General features: G+C 43.4%; 1 protein-coding gene and 1 long non-coding RNA gene across 6 annotated transcripts in view; both read left to right on the top strand.

Annotated features, from left to right (window-relative positions):
* EXOC2 (exocyst complex component 2) overlaps nucleotides 1-5,237 on the top strand; it is a 194,314-nt gene extending 189,077 nt beyond the window's left edge. For 3 of the 5 annotated variants that reach the window (XM_045551563.1, XM_045551564.1, XM_045551562.1), the window contains 2 exons: nucleotides 1,724-1,783; nucleotides 3,578-5,237. In XM_045551563.1, coding sequence (XP_045407519.1) covers nucleotides 1,724-1,783; nucleotides 3,578-3,671 — 154 coding nt within the window. In that variant the 3' untranslated portion in view covers nucleotides 3,672-5,237. The remainder of the gene's footprint in view (nucleotides 1-1,723; nucleotides 1,784-3,577) is intronic. The other 2 variants (XR_006735217.1, XR_006735216.1) reach the window with 1 other exon arrangement.
* A 10,789-nt stretch (nucleotides 5,238-16,026) lies between these two features.
* On the top strand, nucleotides 16,027-22,558 carry LOC123638162. Its single transcript, XR_006735215.1, has 2 exons — nucleotides 16,027-21,430; nucleotides 21,660-22,558. It is a non-coding gene; the product is annotated as an uncharacterized LOC123638162 (long non-coding RNA).
* Nucleotides 22,559-26,487: the final 3,929 nt, after the last annotated feature.

Raw genomic sequence — 26,487 nt, 5'->3', positions numbered from 1 at the left:
CCATTGAAGTGAATCAGAACTACTATTTGCCTATGCAGAATTATTTACTACATTGGCAATATTACCTAGGAAATACTGGTTTATATTGTTAATGTGCCTGAGAAGCCAAGTGTACAAATAAAATGTTTAAGGACAGACACTGTATAATATACTTAATTCTTTTATTTCCAGCGTCTGATAGCATGGCTCATGCCATCATTCTTACTGTCTTCATTGCAACTGGAAAGACTTTAAATTTTTCCTCAACAAATGCAGTTGCCTTCTCAGCGCTGTTCATGGCCAGAGCCATTTCTGGGAGGCTCTGATGCTCAATACGTAACCACATCTTTTCCCAACCATCACTGTCCTGTACAAGGTGCTGTGTAGAGGACACAAAGCACCCAGTCCACGCCTGTGTGTGTACGCTTTGTGTGCCTGTGTGTTTCTTCCCAATAACTTAAACTTTCAGAGCCTAGGTTCCTCATTCATTTACAGAAGACAAAAATACCTTCTTGGCAAAGTTTTGAGGCGATTAAGTGAGAAAATGTGTCAAGTCGCCTTCTCAACTGTTGGTGCCCGACAAGTAATAAGTAGTAAAATCTTTATCATCATTATTGTCATAATGTCAAAATAAAGGACAGGAGTATCACATTTCTTTCATTTAATGGGGAAGGGGTTCATAGCAAACCAGATGATGTGACTTCCCTCCACCTGAGGAAGTGGAGAGCCAGTAGGATGTGGGGCAGGGACCTGAGTGTGCCAACAAGCCACCGTCCCTGTGCCCCTCCCTCCTCTCCCAGCAGCAACTGGAGATTCCCAAAGCCAATTTGATGACTCTATTGGGATTTCTCAGTCTCCCTACATGTTGTCGTGACACCGGCCCCTACTTTGAGGACCAGTGTTCAAAATGTATTTCCTGGTAGATTGATGAGGATGTTTTCACAATACAAACTGAAAGACCACCTTAAAGTCAAGAATAGTTACCTTTACTTCTTCACCCCAGTCAGCCATTCATAAAGAAGACGAAAGGTGGTGGCTGTTCCTCAGTGACGGCACAGCACAAGTTACCACCAGATAGTCTCCCTGTGGGGCCTTTCGTTTAGTTCAGTAATTCTGTTGCTTCCTACTTGTAAAAGTTAAACATGCCAAATAAGTTCTCAATTCATTCCTTTTACCTTTTTCATTTAAACAACTGATGTTGAATTTTTAAAGTATACATACATCTCTTCATTTTCTAATAAATTTTAAATAGCTGAATTGTGCAGAGACTGTCTTCAGTCACCCCGAGAGCGGGGCTGCCAGCCGGGCTTGTCCACCAGCTGTCCTCCCAGCGTGGCCTCGGGCTCTTCCTTTCTTGCCAGTTCCTTTATTTGCAGTTCTGTTTTGTTCTGAAGACTTTTTAAATAAACATTTCTGTCTTAAGCTCTCATCTGTCATGAGTAGCATCCTTTCTTGTTGTCGATAAGTCAGTTTCTTCTTTAGCTTTTCAAGCTGCGTGTTGTTTCCTAGTTGAGTTTTTCTGACCCCACTCCCACAAAGCCTCCTCCTGGTAACCAGGCCCTCACTTTTACTTTTACTTTTTCTATTGCTTTTCACTTTTACTTTTTCTCATATTTCCACTTGCTTCGCTGGCTTATATTGGTTTCTTTATAGTTAAGATATGCTTAAGAATTTTTTAGTGATCCTCTTAATTCCCCTCAGAACCACGAATGTCCCTGCTTATGTGCTGCCATTTCTGTTCCAGGTCTAGTTTTAAACAGGCTGTGGAAGCCCTGCCTCAGCTCTCCAGCGGAGCAGATAAAAAGTAAGTTCTGCGTGCCACCGTCAGGAGCCAGCCGGGTGTGCTGAATAAGGTTTTGTTACCTAAAGTACCTTTAAAAAAAATACTACTGATTTGGATTTAAGGAAGAGCCCTACTGACTAGCCCTAAATAGGCATGTCATGTCGCCGGTACCTTGCCTATCTCCCAAATGACGGAATAAAATAAAGTAAAACATTTCTTCTGGGTTTAGGATAATTTAGAAATCAGTTCTTTTCTTGTTTTAAGTGACTGGTCCAGACTTTTTCAGTAAACTGTATTATTAGATTATATATTTAAGAAGATCGTGTAAAAAAGAGGGCAGCCTAGTAAAACGCAGGACTCAGGAGTTTTTTCTCTTTGAGTAGTGTAGTGATAAACATTTTGCGCTTTATAAAATGTAAAGTATTAAGAATGAGTAGATGTCTCCATACGGCATAATAAAGTCATAAACATTTCATTACACCACGTTCATGATCTCGACCTGAGCTTAAGCTTCACTACCCGTGTAACAGGGAGCTAACCCGAGAGAGAATCTGGGCCAGGGCATTTCCTACATGCCAGCCTACCCTCAGCGAGGGCGGAAGCAGTGTAGACGCTTGCTCTTTCTCCACTTCCCTCTGCGTGTGGCCAGCGGACCGCAGGCACGGGCTGAGCGCGGGCAGTGCTGGTCCCTGGGGTCGAGCGCTGGGGTCACCGCGGGAGCCCAGAGGGCGGCGAGCGCGTGGGCTGGCCAGAGGGAGGGCACTGCCGGGCAGCGGTGGCCACGGGCAGCAGGCCAGCCTGCCTCAGGTGTGATCCTCACACAGCCCTGGCCTCCGCTTCCCTGCTGCTTTCTTCCCTCACTGACTTTCACCCTCTGTCTGAATCGATTCCAAACTCTGTCCGTTTCTTTAAAATAAATATGATAAATGATTAAAACAACCACTGTTACTTTTAATATGTGGACCAAAGTTCTTGGAGTCGAGAACAACAGACACCCTGAAATAGCCTTGGGCCAGGACTGTGTTTCAGGTGTGCTGGGGGCCAGTGTTCTGACATGAGTGTGTTGAACCGCCGCCTGGTCTCCTGACCTCGGTTCTGTTCAGCCTGTTCTTGCTGCTCTGTCTCAACCGAGCGAGTGCAGGATCCCTTCTACCTTCAGAGCTAGGTGAATGTGTCAGGCCAGCTGTAAGTGGAGACACCAAGCAGCAGAATGATTTGCCCAGAGGAATTAGAACTGACCCTGCTTACCCTGGCGATTAACTCACCACTTTCTCTCACCACTCTCAGTATTTGTTAAAGACAAAACATAAAATTAGAGGAAGGGAAAGCAAGCAGTGCTGCGGGGGTGGGGCAGAGGGCGAGGCCGGCTGCAGAGGGGCGGGAGAGGCTGCGGCTGCATCCCGCCTGCAGACCCTGCCACGCTGCCTCACGGTGTGTCAGCACTCAGGACTGCGTGACAGAAAGAGTGGATTTTAGTGTTTGTAAATTTTTTAGAGTGAATTTTAAAAAAAGAATAAGCCAAAATATCAGTCTGGTTTAGGGAGTAATAATTTAATCTGGGGGAGGGGACAGGAAGGAGATTTGCATATACAAACATAAATATGTGTGTCAGCATATCCCTTTTGATCAGCTTCTTTGATTGACTTATTTCTGTTATTGAGTTAAGAATCCATAGATAGTAACTTTTCATCTACCTTCTAAAAACAGCAAGCACAGGCAGAGCCAGGCCCCGATTCCCTGGTGTGTTTCCTTGTGTTGCTGGGGCCAGCGGGCTGCCCGCCTGTCAGGCTGTAAAACACTGTCTCCTCCCTGCAGGTTGCTGGAAGAGCTTCTGAACAAGTTCAAGAGCAGCATGCACTTGCAGCTCACCTGCTTCCAAGCAGCTTCTTCAACCATGATGAAAACATAAATATTTGCCAATAAGGGCAGTCCAGAAAGATAACAAGTAACAAACTATTCACTTTTCTAAGTGCCCTAAAGGTATTGGTTATCAAAACATTGGGTTTGCAATTTCTGTGTCTCCCTCTTTTTTTTTTTTTTTCCTTTTTCTCATTTGGTAGCTTAGAAAGATATTAGTATAAGTTTTATTTCAACCAAAATGACCTTATTTGAAATGCCCAAGCAATGTTTGTTTCACCATTTTTATTAAATTAGATCCTGTATGACTGTTTAAAATCCCTTTTAAAATACATTTTGCATCTTAGCTAAGCGTTGCGTGGCGAGTGCTGCAGGAGGAGCTGCTCTGCAGGGGTGTTTGAGGTGGTGTGGTGTGTGTTAGAGCATTTCTGCATGTCTCGTTTACTGGGTGTTAGTGGAGAGTCTCTCAGGACACGTGGGGAGATTGGTAAGAAGAGATTTGGGAAGTTATGTTCAGGTATCTTTGGAGCTTTAACTGTCCTAAACTATACGGCTGTCTTTAAAAACTTTATTTCATAGAAATGGCCCCAAATCTCCTAATTCAAGTAGGTTTTTAGAAGAATTGGTGGTCTGCATTTTTTTAAAAATGTTATAATTGGAGTAGATTATTTGTGGTTCAGATGTCCATGAATTAAGTTTTCATTTTGCTCTCTAATTTTTGTTTTTCCCAGTGAGAAACACTAAGCACCTTCTCAATGCAGCTTGCCCAGTTTTCACTCTTGATGTGTGTCACTTCACATCAGTGTGTGGTGGCCCCAAGGCCCTGTGTGTCTCTGCTGTGGCATGTGGGTGCTGGGCACTGTGCTCACTCACACACTGGCAGGCCCCCAGAGGGCAGGCCAGGCCCATGGGAATGGACAGCCCCTCCCAGGCCCTGTCGGCACCTTACCACGGCGGTTGATATTCTCTCTGCCACTTCGTGCCCTTTGAACTGTGTCGCTCAGTGGCTGCAAGAATGCCCCTCTGGCACAGTCTGTGTTTTCTGAAGATGGGAGACACCACTTGGTCACCAGGCAGTGGGCTCTGCAGACCAGCCGTGTGCATTTGTCCCACATGCACTGATGACTGGGCATACTGGGATAGGGACAGGTCATGGTGACCTCTCTCAAAGTCATCTTCCCCTACCTTGCTCCGTTGTGCCATTTACATCTGAAAACTGAGCACTTCTCCGTTGGTAGTCAGCTTGGCAGGGTTCTGAAATTTTTCTATGGGTATTATAGAATCTCTTTGAAGTTAATGTCTTTATTAATACAAGTAATTTTGGAGCACAGTATCTAAAGTATTAGCCACATACAGTATCCACTATTTGAAATAAGTAAACATTGTTGTGTTTGTTCCTTTGGTGTATAAGGGAGAAATCATAGTAACTGGAAGTGAAAGTTTTATAAATGTGCTTGATAAAGCTATTAAATATACAGAATATGGTCTCTCCTAAGGGTGTTAACTATTGTAACTAACATGACTATACACTAAATTACAAAACTGCAATCCTGAATGTATCATTTTAAATATCTAATATAGCACTGTCAGCAATAAAGAATCTGTTCTTAATGTGACATGTCATTTAGTTGACATTTTTTTCCCTAAGTGCTTTTACTTCAACATTTTCATTAGCTATATAACTAGCTTTTCATATGTCCAGTTTTAACAATCAAAGTAAATACTTAAATTCTGGTTAACTCTGTATTTCTTGAGTCATTGTCAGACAGCATTTATCAGATCCTTCTGCTTGTGTTTGTTGGGGGCTTGGCACGTGCTAGGCATCGCACTGACGTGCCTTCTGTGACACCTGAGGGCTAGGTCATACCCCTGTGTCGATTTAGCAGGTGAGGAAATCAGGGCCTAGAGCTGGGAGACTCCTGGAAGACTGCAGGGCCGGTAAGTGGCAGCACATGCTCACACTCACAGTTCACACTCACAGTTCACACTCTGTCCCTCCCTCCAGTGGAGTGTGCGTTCTGACGCCCCTTGGCTGGGGACACAGCACAAGGAAAGCTCATCAGTGCCAGAGGCTGATAAGCTTTAGCAACATCAGAGCGAGTACGTGCTTTTAGGGCTCAGAGTGGAGGGCAGAGGTATAAAAACCCCGTACCCAAATGAGGAAGTTCAAGCACTACTCTTCCAACAAGTCAAGGGGACTTCTTGGAAGAAAGGGGGATTTCAAGAGCTACTGGAGGTCCAGAAGGTTGACTTAGTGGTTAAGAGGAGATGGATAAATATGACATGCGTTAGGAGAAAGCTGAGAGATAAGTCGGGACTTGGAGAAAGTTTAACAAAGAGGGAGCTGAGGAAAAGAATTGAGGGGGTCCCATGGCACTTTCCTTCTCAGGTAGCATTTTGGCTTTAGCACGTCCATGTCTGTATGGCTCACCATGGCTTCATGTGAGTTAGCTAAGTTGGCCTCACTTTAAATGCAGAGGAGCTATTAGAAATGATTTGGTTTTACTAAGACTTTCTATATCAGTGTACTATGAAAGTGGCATGTTCTAGAAATGATTTGGGCATTGCAGAACAAGTATCATAGCTGTAGACCCAGCTCACTGACTCATTCTCTTGTCTCTGTCATCCTTGCTCACGGTTTTTTTAAAACAAATAGACAGAAAAGATTACATTTTTATTCTGGATTTTATTCTGGTACAAGGTAGTGTAGTGGGTATTTCTATTTTGATCACATGCTGTGGGATATTCTGCTGTTAGTTGCATAAGAGTGTTATAATGTATTTTCTGAAAAGTTATAAATTTTAACTAGTTTTTAAATCAAGATTAGGTTTCTAAAATAGTCAAATATATTTTATTTAATATGCACAAAATACTTATGCATAACTATAGACCAAACTTGCATACCTTTGGTACTATCATAAAGATTTTTATGTGGATCTATGAACTGCTCTGACCCTCTAGAAGATACATTGAATATTTGATAACATACCTCAACTAGAGCAGGAGCTGTAATGATTTTATTAGGTCATTAAATATGAAATGTCCAATTTTGAATCAAAAAACTTAGTTTATTACATCTCAAACAAGAAACAATACAATTAATCGAAGTATGCACCAGAACTTTCAATACAGTTTTGCTATCTTAACGGTAGCTTGTTTATGCCAGCAGCAGAGAAGCCTGGAAAGCAAGTGGCAATGAAATGGCGAAAGGTGTTTTCCACAGCTTGTTGAAAATTGAATATTTTTCCTTGCAAGAAGTGGTCCAAAGCCTGGAAGAAGCGGGAGTCAGTTGGTGCAAGGTCTGGGGAATACAGTGGATGACAGAGAGTTTCCAAATCCAGTTTCTATAGTTTGAGCAGCGCTGTTTGTGCAACATGTGGTTGAGAGTTATCTTACAAGAGGATTGGCCTGTCTCTGGTGACCGGTATCCGTTGCCTCATCACAAGCATCCTCATCATTTTGTCCAGTGGTTGCAGTAGACACCCGCTGTCATCGACTGACCTTGGACTGTGTTTCTGCACTTTATCTTTATCCAACCATTGTGCTGAATGCTTGCGATTGTCAAAAAGAATCCATTTTTCATCACTATGTAAAAATACTGTGTAGAAAACGTTCACCTTATGTTGTGACAGCAACGGCAAGCTTCGAGACAATTTCTCTTCTGACGCCTGTTTAATTCATGAGGTACCCATCTATCCAGCTTTGTTTCAAATGGTCCAATACTATTGGAATAGTAACATTAAACCTTGCTGCTAATTCACATGTAGGTTGAGATGCTGCTATAGCTTTCAGCTCATCATTATCCACCTTGGTCTCAGGCTGCTCACATGGCTCATGTTCAAGAGTAAAATCACCAGAATGGAACTTCTCAAACCACCCACGTACTGTGCGTTCATTAGCCACATCCTTCCCAAACACTTCGTTGATATTTTGAGCTGTCTGTGCTGCATTGGTTCCACGATGGAACTCACATTTGAAAATAACATGAGTTTTTGACTTATCCATGGTTTTCACAAAAATTGCTCTAAAAAAATTTGAAAGATAATCACAAGCCAAATCATGTGTTTGGCAGAATGAGGATGTACCTGCACGATAAAAATAAAACAAGAAGGGTCAAAGTGAAATGTCAGAGATATCAACTGTCAAACTTAGTGCGTAAGGAAATCGGCTGTTTCATACCTGATAACCTAATAGCTTGGTTTAACTGCAGCTGTGCACTGTTCTGTGTCAGGGCTGTCAGGCATTTTGTGTGCTGACCTCATCTCATTTCTGGTCACCGTTGTTTTATCATATGCATCACAGGAAAGCCTTTTCTAACCTGGCCAGGTTAGAAATACATAACAATAAACATCCTATGAACAGGACCTAGGTCTTCAATTCCTGTTTGTAGTTTGGCTGATGAAAGCCAAGAGTATGTCAGAATGTCTTTCTCCTGTCTAGGCACATAAACTCTAAGGTGACCACTGAGCTAGTCTTGTGTCTCCATCAATATTTTAACTGTGACTGGTATGCCACTGGTTTTGTCGTGGTGGTCATTGTTGACATTGTTATGGTTGTTATCATTATTATTTCTTCACTTTTTTTTTTTAGTATTCCTGTCCCACCTGCCTACCAGCCATCTAGCTAGGCACAAATCCCTGAGAAGCAAGACCACTGCCTGAACTCTGACTGCCAAGGAAAGCCTCTAAAGGACTCATCATAGGAGGAAAACCAGGAAAGAGTGGGGTCATGGGGTCGCGGAAATCAAGGAAAGAGCAAGAACTACAATAAGAACAAAGAGATTATCAGCAAAGTCAAATGGCGCAGATGTCAAAGGGTGAACACTGAGACATGGTTGCTGAACTTGGCATTTAGAAAATCATGAATGAGCAGGTAGAGAGGAGTAAGGAGGGAACCAGAGAAACTTCATACTGTAGATTTGTTCTCTTAACTCACAGCCTGGGCTCTCAAGAGAGCTGCGTCTTCTTTGAAGATCAGAGCATCCTGGCCTCAAGGACAAAAGTGAAACTATTCTTTAAAGATCTTTCCTCAGCTTCCTTCTCTTCTTAATTTCTCTTCTCTGGGCATTTGATCAATTCCTGCTGTCCCTGCTTTTTTGTCTGTTAGAATGTCTTACAAATATCTATACCCAGCCCTTTCTTTTCTTGAAATGCTTACTGAGTTTCTCTGGAACTAGGCCTCACCTGGGGAGGTGCAGATGTCACATGGCCTTGGAGTTGTTTTCTGCTGTGCTTGTCTCCCACCCCTGCTCCCGACTGACCCCGGAGCCCGTGTGCAGACTGCGCAAGTGAGTTCCGGGAGCCATCAGCCAGCCTCGGCATGGGGACTGCAGGTCCTCGGCCGATACTGGGTACTGAATAACCCCTTAGGAAATAGTTGTTGAGTGTTATTGATGAAATTGTTAGCAAATGTATCAGATTATCTTTTTATATTTTTTAATTGAATACATAGTCAAATGGTTCCATAGAGCTGGTTGTGGAAATGAAGAGTCCCCTTATAAGTTATGATTTATGATCTTTTCCTGCTCTATAAGTGCCCCTTTGCTTGCTTCTTAAAGCTACCCACTTTCAAATCTTCTAGCTGATCTGGTTCTTATAGGAGCTACCTTGCTGTCTCTAACAGGTGTGTATTGACACTTCTTGATTCTTTGGTTTGGGGCATTCGGTCTTCCTACAATGGAACGTGAGGATTTTGTGCTCTTCTCTTTCATCCCCTCTACCGTGTGCTCACAGTTCCCTCAACCCCTCCTCCCAGTGCGTTCCTTCTGGTCAGGGCGACTCAGTGCCCGTGTTTGAGGCAGGGATGTGCCATGCATGCTGAGCTCACCGTGGACTGTGGCGCTTTTCCTCTGTACTCTGTGTCATCCATGTTGCTTATGTCATTTTCACTCATCCCAAAACTCCCTGCATCCACATTGTGCAAATATCCTTGCAGTGTATTCACACACCCAGATATTTTATCAAGTTCATCCTGAACAACTTCCCCATAGGTTTCTGGCCCGTCCCAGTCTGGGCGGGGTGCTTGCTGGGTCGGCCTCACACTGGGCACCTGCTTTCGTGATCGTCAGCCTCGAGTTCTGCTTTGCCTCTTCTGTGTCGGACCCACCGGTTCTGGGAACTGTGTCTTCGTTTTTCTTGATTTGCTCTCTCACGTGGTAAAACTCTGCCTCTGGTAACTTCCCAAGAAAAGAGTATATTGGAGGTAAATCTTTGAGACTTTGAATTTCTGAAGAAAATCTTTATTGATAGCTTAGCTGGCTATGGAATTCTAGGTTGGAAATAACTTTTCCTCAGAATTCTGAAGCCTTTGCCCTTTTATGTCTGCCTTTGTCTCTCTGCTTGAATCTTCTCTTTCTCCTAGTTTTCTGAAAGATCATAATATTGTACTGGTTGTGATGCTCTTTTATTCCTATTGGTGAGTCAAATGTCTTCAGAGTCTGGGAAATTTTCTTGAATTATGTTTTTGAATCCCTTCTGTCCCTCTGCTCTCAGGAACCAAAAGTTATATCCAAGAAATTGCAGCTGCTGGACAAAGAGGAAAATTTTGGGAAAAAAGAACCAGAGAAGATATCTCCAAATTAGGTCTGTTTAAATCACTGGCTGACCCCTGAACAATATCTGCATAAAGCAGGCAGAATAGTTCAGCTAAGGACAAAGATTTTAACTGAGATTAAAGCTACTATTCAAGAAATATTCAAGAAACTGAGTTTGGAGTTCAAGTCCAAGCAAGATAATTACCTGCTAAATCAAAAGACAATAGTATCCATATTATCCATAATTCATCATTTATAATGTCAAGGGTAAAATCCAAAATTACCTGGGCTAAGGAGAACAAAGAAAATGGAACACATTTTCAAGAGAATAGAAAACCAACTGACACCTGAGATGATCCAAATGTTGAAATTAGCACACAAAGATTTTAATGCACCTCTTATAACTATCCACAATGATGTAAAAGAAAATACGATAGCCACAAATTAATAGAAAATCTCAGTAGAAACATAGAAACAAATAAGACTGAGGAAAGAGTAAGTGAACTTGAAGACAAATCAGTGAATATTATCCAATGTGAAGAATTAGAGGTAAATGTTTGGGCAAAAGTGAACATGTACTTTTATAAGGACCTGTTTGATATAATCAAATGGCCTAATGTGTGTGTTGCTCTAGGAGAGCAACAAGCGAATCAGGCAGAAAAAATATTTGAAGAAATAATGGCTGTTTCCCAAATGTAATGGCAGACATGAACCTACAAATTCAAGATGCTTAATGAACAGCAAAAAGGATAAGCACAAAGAATGCTACACTGTTGAAAGTCAAAGCTAAAAACAAATCTAGTAGGCAGAGGTAGAAAAACAACATATTACATACAGGGAAACACCATTTGAATTGACTTCTGACTTAACGTCAGAAACTACAGAAGCCAAAGAAAGTAAAATAGAAATATTTAAAGTGATAGAAAAAAAAAGCCTGTCAAGCTAGAATTTTATATCAAGTGAAAACATTCTTACAGCAAAATAAAGGCATTTTCAGATAAAAGAATATTTAAGAGAACTGGTTGCAGCACACCTGCACTATAAGAAATGCTAAAGGAAGTTCTTCAAACTGAGAGGAAATGATACCTGATGGAAACTCAGGTCCTTAGAAAGCAGCAAAGGTCATCAGAGATGGTGAATAGCTGGGTAAATACAGAGTTTGTTCCCTTTGCTTTTTCTCCTAAAGCTTTTTAAATATATATGACTGAGTAAATGTTATAGCATTGCCATGTGGGTGGATAGCCTCTGTATGTCACATGAAGGAAGGGGGAGGTGGACCTATATGGTTACAAGATTTCTACATTTTACATGATGTGGTAATATAATTGTTAATGGACTGTGAAAAATTAAGGACATATGTTGTAATCCCCAGAACAATCACTAAAACAGTAATGTGGAGAAGTGTAGCTAAAAGGCCAACAGGAAAATTATAATTAAATTTTTAAAATATTTATATAATTTTTAAAAGGCATGAAAGGAAGAACAGGAAACAAAAAGAACAGATAGAAAACAAATAATCGAATGATACACCCATACACAACCATACCAATAATTTCATTAAACATGAATAGATTAAATATTTCAAGTAAAAGACAGAGGTTGTCAGAATAAAAAAGCGTGACCCAACTATATGCTATGTACAAGAGATGAACTTTATATTTAAAGGCACTGATAGGCTGAAAGTAACTGGATAGGAAAAAATACACCATGCAAGTAGTAAGCATAAAGAAGCCTGGAGTGGCTATCTTCACATGAGAAAAAAGGAGATTTTAAGAAAAAACATGTCATAACAGACATGGACAGACTTTTCATAGTTATAAAATGGTCACTCAGAAAGATATAACAGTCATACGTGTCTCTGGCCTAACAGAGTATGCAAAACATTAAAATACATGAGACAGAAATTGACAGGATTAAAGGAGGAAATAGTTCCATTATTCTCACATTTGGAAGAGTTTTAAGCTCCTCTCTCAGCAGTTGTTAGAACATCTAAATTAAAAAATAAGCAAAGACATAGAAGATCCAAGTAATGATTGATATTTATAAAACAGTACACTAAACAACTGAGGAATGCACATTTCTTGTAAGTTACATGGTGCATTCACCAGGATAGACCATGCTATGCCCTGAAACAAATCTCAGAAACAATAAAAAATTTTCAGATCACACAGAGTTTGTTGTCTGACCATAGTGGAATTAAATTAGAAATCAATAACAATAAAATATTTAGAAAACCCCTAAATATTTATAGTAACTTCTGAGTAACTCATGAGTCAAAAAGGAAAACACCAGAGAAATTAGAAAATATTTGAACTACATGAAAAGTAAAATAAAAAATATCAAAAATTCAGGGATGCCACTGCAGAGGGCTGAGAGGGAAAACTTACATTGCATGCTTATATGAGGAAAGAAAACAGATCTACAATCGATGCTTTAGGCTCCATCTTAAGAAATTAACAAAGAACAGCAGATCAAACCCAACCCCCAGCAATAATAAAGGTAAGGGCAGATATCAACAAAATAGAAAAATGTATAAGCAGTAGAGAAAATGAAGTCAAAAGACACTGGGCTGGTTTCTTCTTTCAGCCGTCCCCAGCTCTGCACAGCACTGGCAACGTGACTTGGCCTTTGGCTGCGTCTGTTTATTCGTCTGTATATAGGGTGATTGGACTTAAGTGATACACAGAGTGCTCTAAGTTGGTGCTTGCTGGAGGCAGAAGAGCAATCATAGTGGAATTGTTTAAATAAGCATGTACTGCTGGTTGCTCAGTGAATACCCTAAGTAAATGAAGCCTGAAAGAAGATGCGGTCACTTCTCCAAGTATTGCCTTGTACATGTACAACCCTGATCAATTTGTATTCTGTTATCATACCCGAGGAATATATACCATGAACACAGACACGACTCACAAAAACAATGTTCTACATTAAGCAAGAGGTTCAAGCAGTTAGACTGCAGACCAGAGGTTGGAGACCCCAGGGTTGAGTTCTGTTTCACTTGCTCCTGGGGTCCTTGGAAAATCATTGTCTTTGTTCTGTGGGTCTATTTCCCCATATTGAGTTTTCTGCATTATTTTTAAGATTTAATCAGACACCAAAGCCAAATTGTTTTCTGCCACAAAATAAGTTCTGATAAGACTGCTACAAAGAAGCATTCTTGATGTGCCCCTTAAATTAGTTTTCTTTCTTTCTTTTTTATTTCAAGATATTATGGGGGTACAAACATTTTGGTTACAAGTAATGACTTTGCCTTGCCCAAGCCAGGGCTAGAGGTGTCCCCTTCCCCTGTACAGTGCGCATCACATCTATTTCAGTTGTGAGTTTACCCACCCACCCCCACATGACCGACACCCAGTGAGTATTACTACCATGTGGGCACCTTAGTGTTGATCAGTTAGTACCAATTTGATGGTGAGCACATGTGGTGCATGTTTTTCCATCCTTGTGATACCTTACTTCAAAGGATGGGCTCAAGCTCTATCCAGGATAATATAAGAGGTGCTAGAGCACCACTGTTTTTTGTAGTTGAGTAGTATTCCATAATATACATATACCACATTTTATTAATCCACTCATGTATTGATGGGCACCTTGGGTTGTTCCCGCATCTTTGCAGTAGTGAATTGTGCTGCCATAAACGTTCAAGTGCAGATGTCTTTATTATAGAATGTCTTTTGTTGCTTTGGGTAGATGCCCAGTAATGGGATTGCTGGATCAAATGGTATTTCTATTTTTAGCTCTTTGAAGTATCTCCAAATTATTTTCCACAGGGGTTGTACTAATCTGCAGTCCCACCAGCAGTGTAAGAGTGTTCCAATCTCTCCACATCCATGCCAGCATTTGTTGTTTTGGGACTTTCTGATAAAGGCCATTCTCACTGGAGTTAAGTGATATCTCATTGTGGTTTTGATTTGCATTTCCCTGATGATTAGAGATATTGCGCATTTTTTTATATGTTTGCTGGCCATTGGTCTGTCTTCTTTTGAAAAGTTTCTGTTCATGTCCTTTGCCCATTTATTGATGGAGTTGTCTGATTTTTTCTTGTTGATTTTTTAAAGTTCTATATAGATTCTTGTTATCAGCCCTTTATTGGATGTATGGAAAGCAAATATTTTCTTCCATTCTGTGGGTTGTCTATTTGCTCTAATGATAATTTCCTTGGCTATACAGAAGCTTTTTAATTTTATCAAGTCCCATTTATTTATTTTTGTTGCCGCTGTGATTGCTTTGGGGGTCTTCTTCATAAATTCTTTGCCTAGGCCAATGTCTAAAAGAGTTTTCCCAACATTTTCTTCTAGAATTCTCAAGGTTTCATGCCTTGGGTTTAAGTCTGTTATCCATCGTGACTTAATTTTTGTAAGAGGTGAGAGGTAGGGATCCAGTTTCAATCTTCTGCATGTGGATATCCAGTTTTCCCAGCACCATTTATTGAATAGAGATTCTTTTCCCCAGTGTATGTTTTTGTCTGTTTTGTCAAAGATTAGATGATGCTATGCGGATGGTTTCATATCTGGGTTCTCAGCCCTGTTCCAAATGTCTATATCTCTGTGTTTGTGCCAGTACCATGCCACAACCATACCACCCTGAATGTACCTGATCTCATCTGATCTCGGAAGCTAAGCAGGGCTGGGCCTGGTTAGTACTTGGATGGGGGACAAGGTTTCTTTCTTAAAGTTGCTCAGATTCTTATAATGATAGTTGAGAATATGGTTTTTGGGTCTAGGAGGAAGCACATCACCAAAATCCTAAACTTTAAAGCCACTGTTCCTTCTAGTATTAGACAGAGTATCAATTATATGTGCCCTGGAGCAGTTCCCAAGAGTCCCCACTCTTGGCTGTACCCAGCAGCTCTCAAGGGGATCTGCCCTTGGGCTGTTGGCACTCCTGCCCAGGACTTCCTCTTGGATCTGAGTCTTCTCCTGCCCCTGAGTTAGGAGATTTGCGACAGAAGAGTGGGATGTGGTGAGCTCAGTTTCTGGGGGAGAAGGCAACTGGACCTGGAACATTGCCAGTTTTCTGATATTCCACTCTTCTAGAACAGGCAGCATTAACTACATTTTTGGCAAAAATACCAGAGTAGTGATGCTCATAACTCGAATTTAATCACAAAGAAATGTTAAAGAAGCACAGTTGAAGGACATTCTTATATATACCTGACCAGTACTCTTCAGAAGCGTCGAGGTCATGACAGACAAAAACTTGAGGAACTGCCCCCCCCGGGGCGGGGCAGGGGGGGTGTGGTCCTCGGTTGGATCTTGAGCCAGAAAAAGGGCACGAATAGGACAACCGGGCAAAGTTGAATGAGATCTGTGGATTAGTCCATAGTATCATGTCAGTGTTAATCTCTTGGCTTTGATACTTACTGTGACAATGTGAGATACTCATATTTAGAGAAGTTGGGTGAAGAGATGGAATATGGAAATTTTTTATCCAATTGTTAAAACATTTTTGTGTCTGAAATTATTTTAAAATGTAAAGTCTTTTAATTTAAAAGAATAGGTGTAGAATAGAAAACTTTCAAAGCAGTGTATATTGGTAGAGAATTAAAAAATAAATCAACGGAAGTAACTAATATGGGGAAGAGGGTGTTAGTGAAGCCCAGAAAAAGAGAGAAAATAGAAAATGCAAACTAAGGCCTGGCGAGGTGGCTCCCACCTGTAATCCCAGCACTCTGGGAGGCCGAGGCAGGAGGATTGCTCAAAGTCAGGAGTTTGAGACCAGCCTAAGCAAGAGTGAAATCCCATCTCTACCAAAAGTAGAAAAATTAGCTGGGCGTGGGTGGTACATGCCTGTAGTCCCAGCTACTCGCTCGGGAGGCTGAGGCAGGAGGGTTGCTAGAATCCAGGAGTTTGAGGCTGCAGTGAGCTATGACAACACCACAGCACTCTAGCCTGGATGACAGAGGCAAGACTCTGTCTCAAAAAAACAAACAAACAAAAAAAGCAAACTAAGAGGGTAAAGATATTCTTAAATGAATTAGCACAGTAATGTCAATGAACTAATGTTTTCAGATAAAATAGATCCTCAGATTAGAGCCACCCCCCAAACAATCCATCTACGTGGTATTCCTGAACCCTAAAATATAAGGACACATAAAGATTGAAAGCTAAAGAATCCCCTCCACCAGCAAAAAAAGGGTACCGGGAAAATACTCGTGAAAAGAAAGCGAAGGGGGCTGAGTTGATATCACACAAAAGGTGCTTGAAGGCAGAATGCGTCTGAGGAGAAAGGCTGCTGCGTGAAAGTAATGATTTGCCTGGAAGGTGAAATGATTCTGTGTTTAGGTTCACTTAGCATAACTTCAAGATATGTAACTTTAAAATTGCTGGAATTTACAGTCAATAATCATATTACTACATTATTAATGCACTTTTCTCAGTATTGGTGGATTAAGCAGGCAAAATAATTCTCAAACTTAAAGAAAAGTTGAAAAGCAAGCTTAATCTGGCAGCAATTTGTAGAACCTTCCAAACTCAATCAGAGAATTGACCACATTCTAGTCACAAAGCAAGCTTCAAGAAATAACAAAGAATTCTCTGTTCTCTGATTACAATAAAATTATATTAGAGATCAGTAGCAAGAAGAAAACTTTTAAAACCCTGCATATGTTTGGAAATTTAAAACTGACTTCTAAATAACACATAGGTCAAAAAAGAAGCCATCGCAAAAATTAGAAAAATTGAGAGCTGAACAATAATAAAAAAAAAATCGCATCGAAATGTGGGATGCAGCTAAAGAAATACTTCCAGGGAAATGCAGAGCTTCCAGTGCTTACATTGAAGAGAAAAAGAGATGGAATATGAGCCATGCAGCAAAGTCGAAAGTTAAAAAAAAAAGAGATAGAGAGAGAGCCCAAAGAAAGTCGACGGAAGGCGACAATGAAAACCAGAAATGAAGAAAACAGAAAATGCAGGTGCAGCAGAGACGATGCGATCGGCAAGGTCGAGAGCTGGTTCTCTGAGAATCTGTGAAAGGGGAACCCTGGCAGGTGGATCAAAAGGCAAAAAGAAGAGAGAGAGCAGGAATGTTAGGCATGAAGAGGGAAACATCCTGAAACAGACGTCTGCCCGTTGAAGACATTTCTGTGGTAAGACAGGTCCTGAACGGGCGGCCGGGGTCCCTGCGCCCCAGCCCCCGCCCCGCGGTCGCCGCGCCCGAGCGGAGAACAGGCCCCCACAGGAAAGGAGGCTGCTTTTGAGAAGGAGAAAACCAGCATAGAGGATATTTTTAAGGTTTATTATCGTAGTTGGCAGTACCAAGTCACAACATGAAATCCCACTGTGTGTAGGCTGATGGGTGATACATTATCCAAATGACATTTTGAATGACAATTAGGTTTTGAAAATCCTAATCGGGTTCCTGAGCGGGTTCATTTGAAAAATGCCACCGCGTTTAAGAGTGACACTGCCGCCTTCCCGTGGCACTGACACGACACACCATGACAGCGTCCCAGGGGCGGGCTGGGGACTGGCACGGCCCCCCGCAGACTGGCGCTGAGGAAGAGCACTGAGGGCAGAGTGCCCTGGAGACTTCCCTTTGCTTCGCTCGTCAAAGACGAGACGGCTGCCAGCAGCCAGGGGTGGCCGGTCTGGCTGTGCGGAGCCTGGACAGGGCACGGCCACGAGGGCGCCCGCAGGCTCGGGGAGCAGGAGGCCACACCGGTGCGAGCCCACTTCATTTCAGGAAACCTCAATGTGTCATCTGCAAGAAATCCTATAAATACTTTCATTCAGGGAAAAAAAAAGGTGTTTCTTTATAAAAATAGACCATACCTTTGATAACTCACCTCACAAATGAAACTAATTTTGGATATTTTGGGCATGAAAACTTTCTAAGCAGGTTCAGAGTTTTACAAAACTCTCCAAGTCAGTGTTTCTGAGCATGTGGCCTTACATCAATGTAAGTTAAAATCCCACGTTCCAAGGCCAGGAATTTCCTGACTTCCTTCTTGGCTCAAAACAGAGCTTCCTCTCCTCTCCACACTGGCCTGCCTGGGGCCCGCGTGTGAAGCCTCCCCCTGCTGCTGAAAGGGACGGACCGCAGGCCACCTCATTCTGTTGCCTCCGTGTAAGTGTCACCTCTCCCGCTGGGTGCTCTGCAGGCCGGGTGGGCACGTGCCCGAGCCGAGCACACGTGGGGTGGAAGTCAGAGGCTGCTGCCCGCCCCCTCCCCGCGTCTGGGGCCCAGGCCACCCCCTCTGTGGGGGTCCCACGGCCCTGGCAGCTGAAGCTCACCCAGCACAGATTCTGGACACCCGTTAGCCATTTGGTGAAGACGTTTGTAAACTGTATGTAAATTGTAAAGTGCTCCAGGCCATTCTCTCTCTATCAAGTGGTGGTTCTCTTCCCACAGGAACCCACAGTAGAACTGGGGTGCTGGTACTTTCACCCTCCGGGTGGGGAGGTGACAGCGGGGCAGAGGTGTCTGCCGGGCACTCCTGTACTGCCCTCTCCGGGTGCCTACAGCCTTCATTCCCTAAGGCAGACCCAAGGCCCTCAGTTTCCCCTCTCCACCCCAGCGAGCTGTGAGTGGAACTTGCGAGCTGCCTTGGCCTCCCGGGATGGTGGGCCAGACAGGCTCTCGCTGCCACCGTGACAGCACGTGGCTCCCTACAGACAGCACAGTAACAGCTTTCGTTAAAATTTCATTCACATTTTAATAAAAATCTGTTTTAGTAATATTAGTTTCACAGCTTTATCATGATGCCACATCTATGCAAAATGGTAACACCAGGGGAACCAGGTGAAGGGCATGTGGACACTCTGCACTATCTTTGCAACTCTTCTATAAGTCTAAAAGATTTTTCAAAATAAATAGTTGGAAAGGAAATTGAGGGCCGTCTTCTAGACCTGTTGGAAGTTCAGGTAGCACCCAAGCAGCTCTTACCCCTGCCGCCCACCGAGGCTGAGGGGGGCGGGTCCGCTGTCCACAGCAGGCTGACGGCAGGGACGTGGTTGGAAAGAGTCAGAGCTGAAGACGGCTCATGCCTTTTCCAGTTAGCTCTAGGAACTTCGCTGAAAGTGCACACTGTCACCTCTGCCACCAAACCAACCCAGAGCCCTCACTCCCCCGTCCTCAGTGTCTGATGGTCTCCAGGTGGGACTGGGATAGGACGATTCCCAGGCTCGAGGACAGGTACCGTGTTTCCCGCTCACAGGCAGCGCTGTGCCCCCAGTCAGAGTCTTACCAGGGGATACCCCCAAAGCCTTGGAGGGAAGCGATTCACTTCTATTCCTTTTTCCGTCCATTTTTCTCAACAACTATTTTTCAGTACCTAGTGTAGGTAAAGCGTTACGCAGTTGGGACAAAGAGCAGATCCAGAGCCAGGCACGGTGGCCACGCCGTCTCGGGGGCTCCTGGCTGTGCACGCATGTTGGAGCGCTCACTCCGGTTCCTTCCCACCACCCCTGACCACAGGCACTTCCCTGTGACTCAGAGCCGTTTGCCCCAGGTGAACTCTTCATCCCCAAGGCATAGGTGAATGTCTGGGAGATCAAATTCACACAAGTGCTGCGTGATGTCTGCACTGCCAGCCAGGACGTGGCATCTTCGAACGACAGAGCCAAGCTCCGCAGCCCCGGAGTCGTTTCTCTCCTCTCCTCATTTTCCTGGTGCCACCAACACCATTATCCTTCAAAGATTCCCAGCTCTCATCCTGGAATGTTCTTTAATCCTTCTGTCACCTCCCTGCGCCTCCTCCTCCCCAGCCAGTCTCCTGGCCTGCCTTTCCTTCCACACGGGGTCGCCTGGATCCACCGCATCCGTCACCGTCTCTCACCTGGCCCGGCAAGAATAACATTCTAAAGGGAAGTCTAACTACACATCAACACGGAAAGCATGGTGACTTGACACATACCCACGTGAAGGTCCAGTGTGGTGCTCCTGGTCAGGGGCCCCAGCAGGCACCTGCTTCCCTGGCTGGCTCTGCCGAGGGCTGGGCTGTGGAGAGCTTCCCTTCCATTCAGGACTCGAGGGACAATGGGAAACACCAAGGCTCGCCCTGCTGTCTGTAGGCCCAGCCTGCTGCTCGGTCCTTGTGTCTCCATAAACCTCAGCCCTCTGTAAACGTCGCCTTGACTAAACCGTCGCTGAATCCTCTGGGTAGGTGGGGCCGTCTGGGACTTCCTGGGTCCTGTTGTTCCCCTGGACGTGCAGGTCCACACCAGCCCGTCCCTGCCTGCTTCTGCTCTGCCCCCGTGACGGCCAAGTCAACCCTCACCCCTGTCTTCAGGCCACGTGCTCAGCCTTCATCTTCATTTTCAGATAACCTTTTTATTGAGAAGTGCAGGTCCTCGGGCGTGATTCCTCTGACTCTGGCTTTGGGTGCACAAACATTAGGGGCAGGCGGGCCGCTCCGGCCACTGGTGAGTTTCTCTCGTTCTCTCCTCAGTTCGATTTGTTTCACAAAGGATTACACACTGCTGGCCCTCCTTTGTCACCTACTACTGTCTTCTTAATGCCCTGCAGTCCGAATGCCACCCCTGCACACTAATGAAACTGTCCTAAGATGACCAGTAGCTTCCAAATAGCCAGATCATATCTACCTTTTCAAATCTTATTTAATGGGGCATTTTGACATTTTGATCACTCCTTCAAATAATGTTTCATTACCTAAGTACTTTTGTTGAATGTTGAAAAAAATGCTAATATAAAGATAAGCCCCCCCAAAAGATTTGTAGTCCTACTATCTAGCTACAACCATTAACCTTTTACTGTATGGCCTTCCAGACGCTTCTATGCATATATATTAAATGGATTATGTAAGGAATTAATAATACGTAACATTTAGTAGTATGGTCATCTTTCCTTGTCAAAAATACAAAGACACGTTCATTTGAATGGCTACATTGGATTCCACTGTATGGTATTGTTTGTTTACATTTGGAAATGTTGGTTGTTGCCAATTGTTCCTTATTAAAGAACAACCTTGTGATGATGAATGGGCTTCTTGGTGCTCCATATTTTTATTTATTCTAATTGTTTTCTTAGAGTAAGTCATTAGAAGTCACAGCCCTGCTGGAAGCTCTCAGCCCACACACCGGCTGCGCTGTCTGCTCAACACAGACAAGAAGGGACGAGCCGGGCTGTGGCTGCAGCCTGGGGCCGGGGCACAGCACTCGGGCGCGGCGCCGCCGGCGGTAACGGGGAGGCGTCCTGGTGCTTCCCCACCTTGGAAACAATGGAACATCCCATAAGCTGCCTGAATGCGCATCTCTCAAACCTGCTCTGTCTACCTCGTAATCGCAGTCACGTTCTCCTAAATTCTGGCGTCGTTACCTGTAAGTCTTCGTTGTTGTCAGACTTTTTCTCCCTACCAGCATTTTAATAAAATGTCAGACAAAGCCATGGACATCTTGAACATGAAGCCCATGTGTTTGCTACTTCCTGAGTTTAATATATATTAATCCCCTTGGCTTCCGCGAAACCACACCCTCCTGTTTCTCTTTGAACACTTTTTCTTTCCTTTTTTTTTTTTTTTTTTATCTCCTTTGGCTTCTACCCGAGCAGCGTCTCCGCTCCCTGCACCGCGCGGACCCCTCGGCCTCCCCTCCCAGACGGCAGGTCCGTCTGCCCAGCTGCCCACCAAACGCCACCCAGGATAATGGGGAGCCCTCAAAGCTGTGAGGTTCGAAGCGGTTTCACCCCCCGCCCCTCGGTCGCGGGATCCAGAAACGGCCGCCCTGCAGACGCGCTCTCCCCGCCGCGCCCGGGCACCGCGCACCACCGACCTCACCCTGGAGGAGTCGGTGCAGTCGGCTGCTGCTTCCTCCGTGCTCCCAGGTCCGAGACAGGGCCTGGCCGTCTCCCACGGGAGAGTCCAGAGTGGCCTCTCCCTTTCCTCCGCTCCTGTCCCACCCAAATGCGGACTCCTCCGCAGCCAGCGTGAACTGCACTCCGGGGTAGGTGCTGCGTGCTGTGCCCCTCGCTGCCTCCTGCCGGGCCTGCTCCACGCTCCCGCCGACGTGGGGCACAGCGCACACAGCCCTCTGTGGCGTGGTCCCACGCCGCCTCTCCTGCATCAACTCACGCCACGCCTTGCCTTAGGTACCACAACCCTCCCCGGATCCCTTGCATTTCCAGGACGCACAGCTCCAAGCCTTTGCTAACAATGCCTGCAGTGTGCTTCCTCCCCCGTGGGCCTAACTCTGACCTCGTAAGTCTCAGCTCGCCCAGGCAGCCATTCCTAACATTTTGTCTGTGTTCCCAAAATGTTCTGTGCTAATTTATGTTCTTTCTCTTACCACATTGCATTACATTTATTTGTTTTTACCACTAGATATTGAAATCCTGGAAAGCAAGAACTATGCCTTTTTCATCTCTGATTCCCTTTTTCATCTCTGATTCCCTAGTTTCTCTTATATTAATAGTACCAGGCACCTTGGCACTCAATAAATTTTTTGAATTAATATATTCAAATAATTGTCTTCAAATATTTTAAGAGAGCTGTCATCAGAACATGCATTACACTTACATTTGGCCAAAGAGGGAGGTTTGAGTGGAAATTATGGGATGACCAGTTACAGCTCAACAAAAGAGAGATCTTCTGGCACTCCGAGCTATCCACAGATAGAGCAGGCTGCCCTGAATGTTAGAGTCCCATTATCTCTAGGTTGTATGAATGTATGGCTGGACAATCAGATAGTTAGAGAATTTGGATGAATAATTCGACCAGTTTATCTTAAAGTTCCCCTCAGGAAACCTTTATACACCGTTTGTGGGAATGTGAATTGCTACAGCCATCATGGAGAACCGTATTTTGGAGGTTACTCAAAGAATTACAAATGGAACTACCATATGATCCAGCAATCCCACTTCTTTCTGGGTGAATATCCAGAGGAAATAAGATCACTATCTTGAAGCAATATCTTCACTTCCATTTTGTTGCAACATTTTCACAATAGCCATGTTAGGGAGACAACCTACGTGTTCATCAGCAGGTGAATGGATAAAGAAGCTGTGCTGTATATACACAATGGAATACTATTCAGCTATAAAAAAGAAGGGAATTCTGCCATTTGCAACAACGTAGATGAACCTGGAAGACATTATGCTTAAGTGAAATAAGCCAGACACAGACAAATACTGCGTGATCTCACTTATATGTGGAATCTAAAATTGTCGAACTCATAGAAACACAAAGTGGAAGGATGGTTACCATGGGTTGGTGTTGGGGTGGAGCAAAGGGGGAGGTGCTGGTCAAAGGATACAAACTTGTAGCTATAAGAATAGGTTCTGGAGACCCAATGCACAGCATGGTGACCAATAATGGCCTGTATACTTGCAGTTTGCAAGAGTAGATCTTAAGTATTCTTGCCATGGAAAGGGTAACTGTGAGGTGATGGATGTGTTCATTAGCTTGGTTGTGGAAATCACTCCACAGCATGTATGTATATCAAAACATCACATTGTATACATTGAATATATATAATTTTTAATTGTCAATTATACCTCAATAAAACTGAAAAATATTTTTAAAAAAGCTCTGAGAGTCTAATTCTAAGGATTAACTAAATCCTTAATAAAGATAGGTTTGGGGGTATTAACAGAGACAGGAGTGAGAGAGAAAAGTATGCTGGAAGGCCCCATTCTCGATGCCCGGGTGCACAGGTCCTGCCTGAGACTGAGGAGGGACCTGGAGAACTGAGGCTCCTTGTTAACATCATTGATGTTAGGCTCGAGATGAGCCCAGCATCAGGGACCGTCAGACCCCCTTGGGCAGCGGCACAAGGCTGCAGACAGACCCCTGGGCACAGACATGCAGGGACTGCTGGAAGCTGAGGATCAAGCTCTCTAGCACCCAGGCTCCCCCTGACCAACAAAAATGTGCAGAAGCCCACTGCTAGAGGATTTTACAGGCACTAAAGATAATGAAAGCAAAAAACAAAACTCAAATCTAGCTCAACTCCGGACTAGGTAGGCTTGACCCTCCACATTAATGAAGAACCTGCATGTTTCCAAGTGTGTATGCTTTTTACCTCAGTCTCTGCTTTTCTACACGTGATGTTTGCAATTCAATCAAAAATTGAGAAACAATAAGGATTTAAGAGAAAAAATGTCAAGGAATCAACAGACCACACACAGAGATGACCAAATGTTGGAAATATCAGGTAGGACTTTAAGATGACTATAATCAGTCTATGAAAGAACCTCATGGAGAAAGTAGATAACATGTATGAACAGATGGGAAATTTCATCACAGAGATGGAAATAATAAAAAAGAGTCAAATGGAAATGTTAGAAATAAACATAGTATCAGATATAAAGTATTTTTGTATAAAGCAGATATGATTATATTTATTTTATAAATTTGTGACACAGAAGCTCAAAAGGTATTAGTAACTTGATCAAGGTTATAAAACTAGTAAAATACATTCTGGGATTAGAACCCAGGTCTGTCTGAATCTGAAACGGCAGTCACTCTGTAGGGCTGCTTCTGGACACGAACCGTTCCCGCAGGGGGTTTTTAGCAGAATGCACATCACTGAGCAAACGGGTCAGTAGAAATTATCCAAAAGAGGGAAGGAGGGGTGGCAGGCACTGAACAGAGCATCCAAAAGATGTCAAACAATATCAAATAGTCTGACGTATTCTTTGGACCTCCAGAAAAAAAATAAACAAAAAGAGGCAAAAATCTTTGAAGAGATAGTAGCTGAAAATTTTCCAAAACTAATGAAAGACAGCAAACCACAGAGCCAAGAGGCTCTGGGAGTCTCAAGCAGGATAAAACAACCACACACACACACACACACACACACACACACACGCACACGTACCAGTCTAATTAGCATGTTCCATAGACAGAGAAAATCTTCACGTGGCCAAAGGAAAAGAAACGTTACATAGAGAACCACAGATGGCTTCATCTCCCAAACCATGCGAGCCAAAGACAGTGGAGCAACGTCTTTAAGTACCATTGTACCCCTCATCCATGGTTTTGTTCTCTGCGGTTTCAGTTACCCACAGTCAACTGCAGTCCTAAAACATTACATGGAAAATTCCAGAAATAAACAACTTATGAGTTACAAGTTTTAAATTGTATGCCATTCTGAGTAGTGTGATGGAGTGGCCGGCGCACTCCATTCCTTTGTCGTCACAAGGATGAGTACAGTACAATAAGAGATTTTGAGAGAGAGAGAGGCCACATTTACATAACTTTCATTATAGTGTATTGTTATAATTGTTCTATTTTATTATTAGTCATTGTTAATCTATTTCTGTGCTTAATTTGTAAATTAAACCTTATCATAGGTATATGCATAGGAAAAATCATATTAATACTATATGTAGGATTCAGTAATATTCATGGTTTCAGGCATCCACTGGGAGTCTTGGAACGTATCCCCCACAGATAAGGGGGGACTACTGTACTGAGAGAACAAACTGCCTACCTAGAATTCTATACCAAATGAAATTATCTTTCAAAAATGAAGGTCAAATACAGATTTCTTTAGATAAACTGTGTCTGTGACAATTTATTTCCAGCAAACAGAAGCTGAGAGAATTCATTTACGCAGACCTACACTGGAATATGACACTAGGTAGAAGTTAGTGTCTACATACACACACCGAAAAACACACATTAAAAATAAAAGGATGGAGAAAGATACAAACACTAATCAAAAGACGGAGCGGCTGTACTAGCAAAGACTGTCGGCGAGGGTGGAAGGGAACATCACAACGACAAATGAGTCAAGTTATCAGGAAGGCAGAATAAGTGTCCATGTGTGCCCACAACAAAACAGCTTCAATTTATAAAACAAAAATTATAAGACTGAAAGCAGAAATAAACAAATCCACAATTCTAGTTAGGTACTCCAACATTTCTTTCTCAATAACTGATAGAATAGACATAAAATCAATGAAGATACAGTGGGTCCTCAAACAACATTGTTTTGTTATAAAGTTTGATAAGAAAAAAATCAGTTCCCGTCTGGGGTCACTGTGTGGAGTTGGCACTTTCTCCCCATATCTGCGTGAGTTTTCTCCAGGTACTACAGTTGCCTCCCGCATCCCAAAGATGTGCATGTTCAGGGAATTTGTGTGTCTGCCTGGACCCGGCCTGAGTGAGCGTGGGTGTGTGCGCAGGCGGCTCCTATCCAGGGTGGGTTCTCGCCGCCTTCCCCAAGCTGCTGGGGTGGGCTCTAGCCACCCACGACCCTGAACTGGAATAAGTGGGTTGGAAAATGGATGTATGAATGAATACAAATTATTGTAAAATAAAAATTCATAAAGTCTACAGTAATCACACAAATGCTTGATAATGCATGATGCAATATGAAGGCACTCACAAACCCACTGTATCTGGTCTTGTTTGTTGTTGAATTGGCAGATGGTA

Source organism: Lemur catta, chromosome 5 (genome assembly GCF_020740605.2).
Source record: "Lemur catta isolate mLemCat1 chromosome 5, mLemCat1.pri, whole genome shotgun sequence".
NCBI classification, from domain to species: domain Eukaryota; kingdom Metazoa; phylum Chordata; class Mammalia; order Primates; family Lemuridae; genus Lemur; species Lemur catta.
The sequence above is the reverse complement of the archived record's forward strand: the minus strand, read 5'-3'. Positions and strand labels throughout refer to the sequence as shown.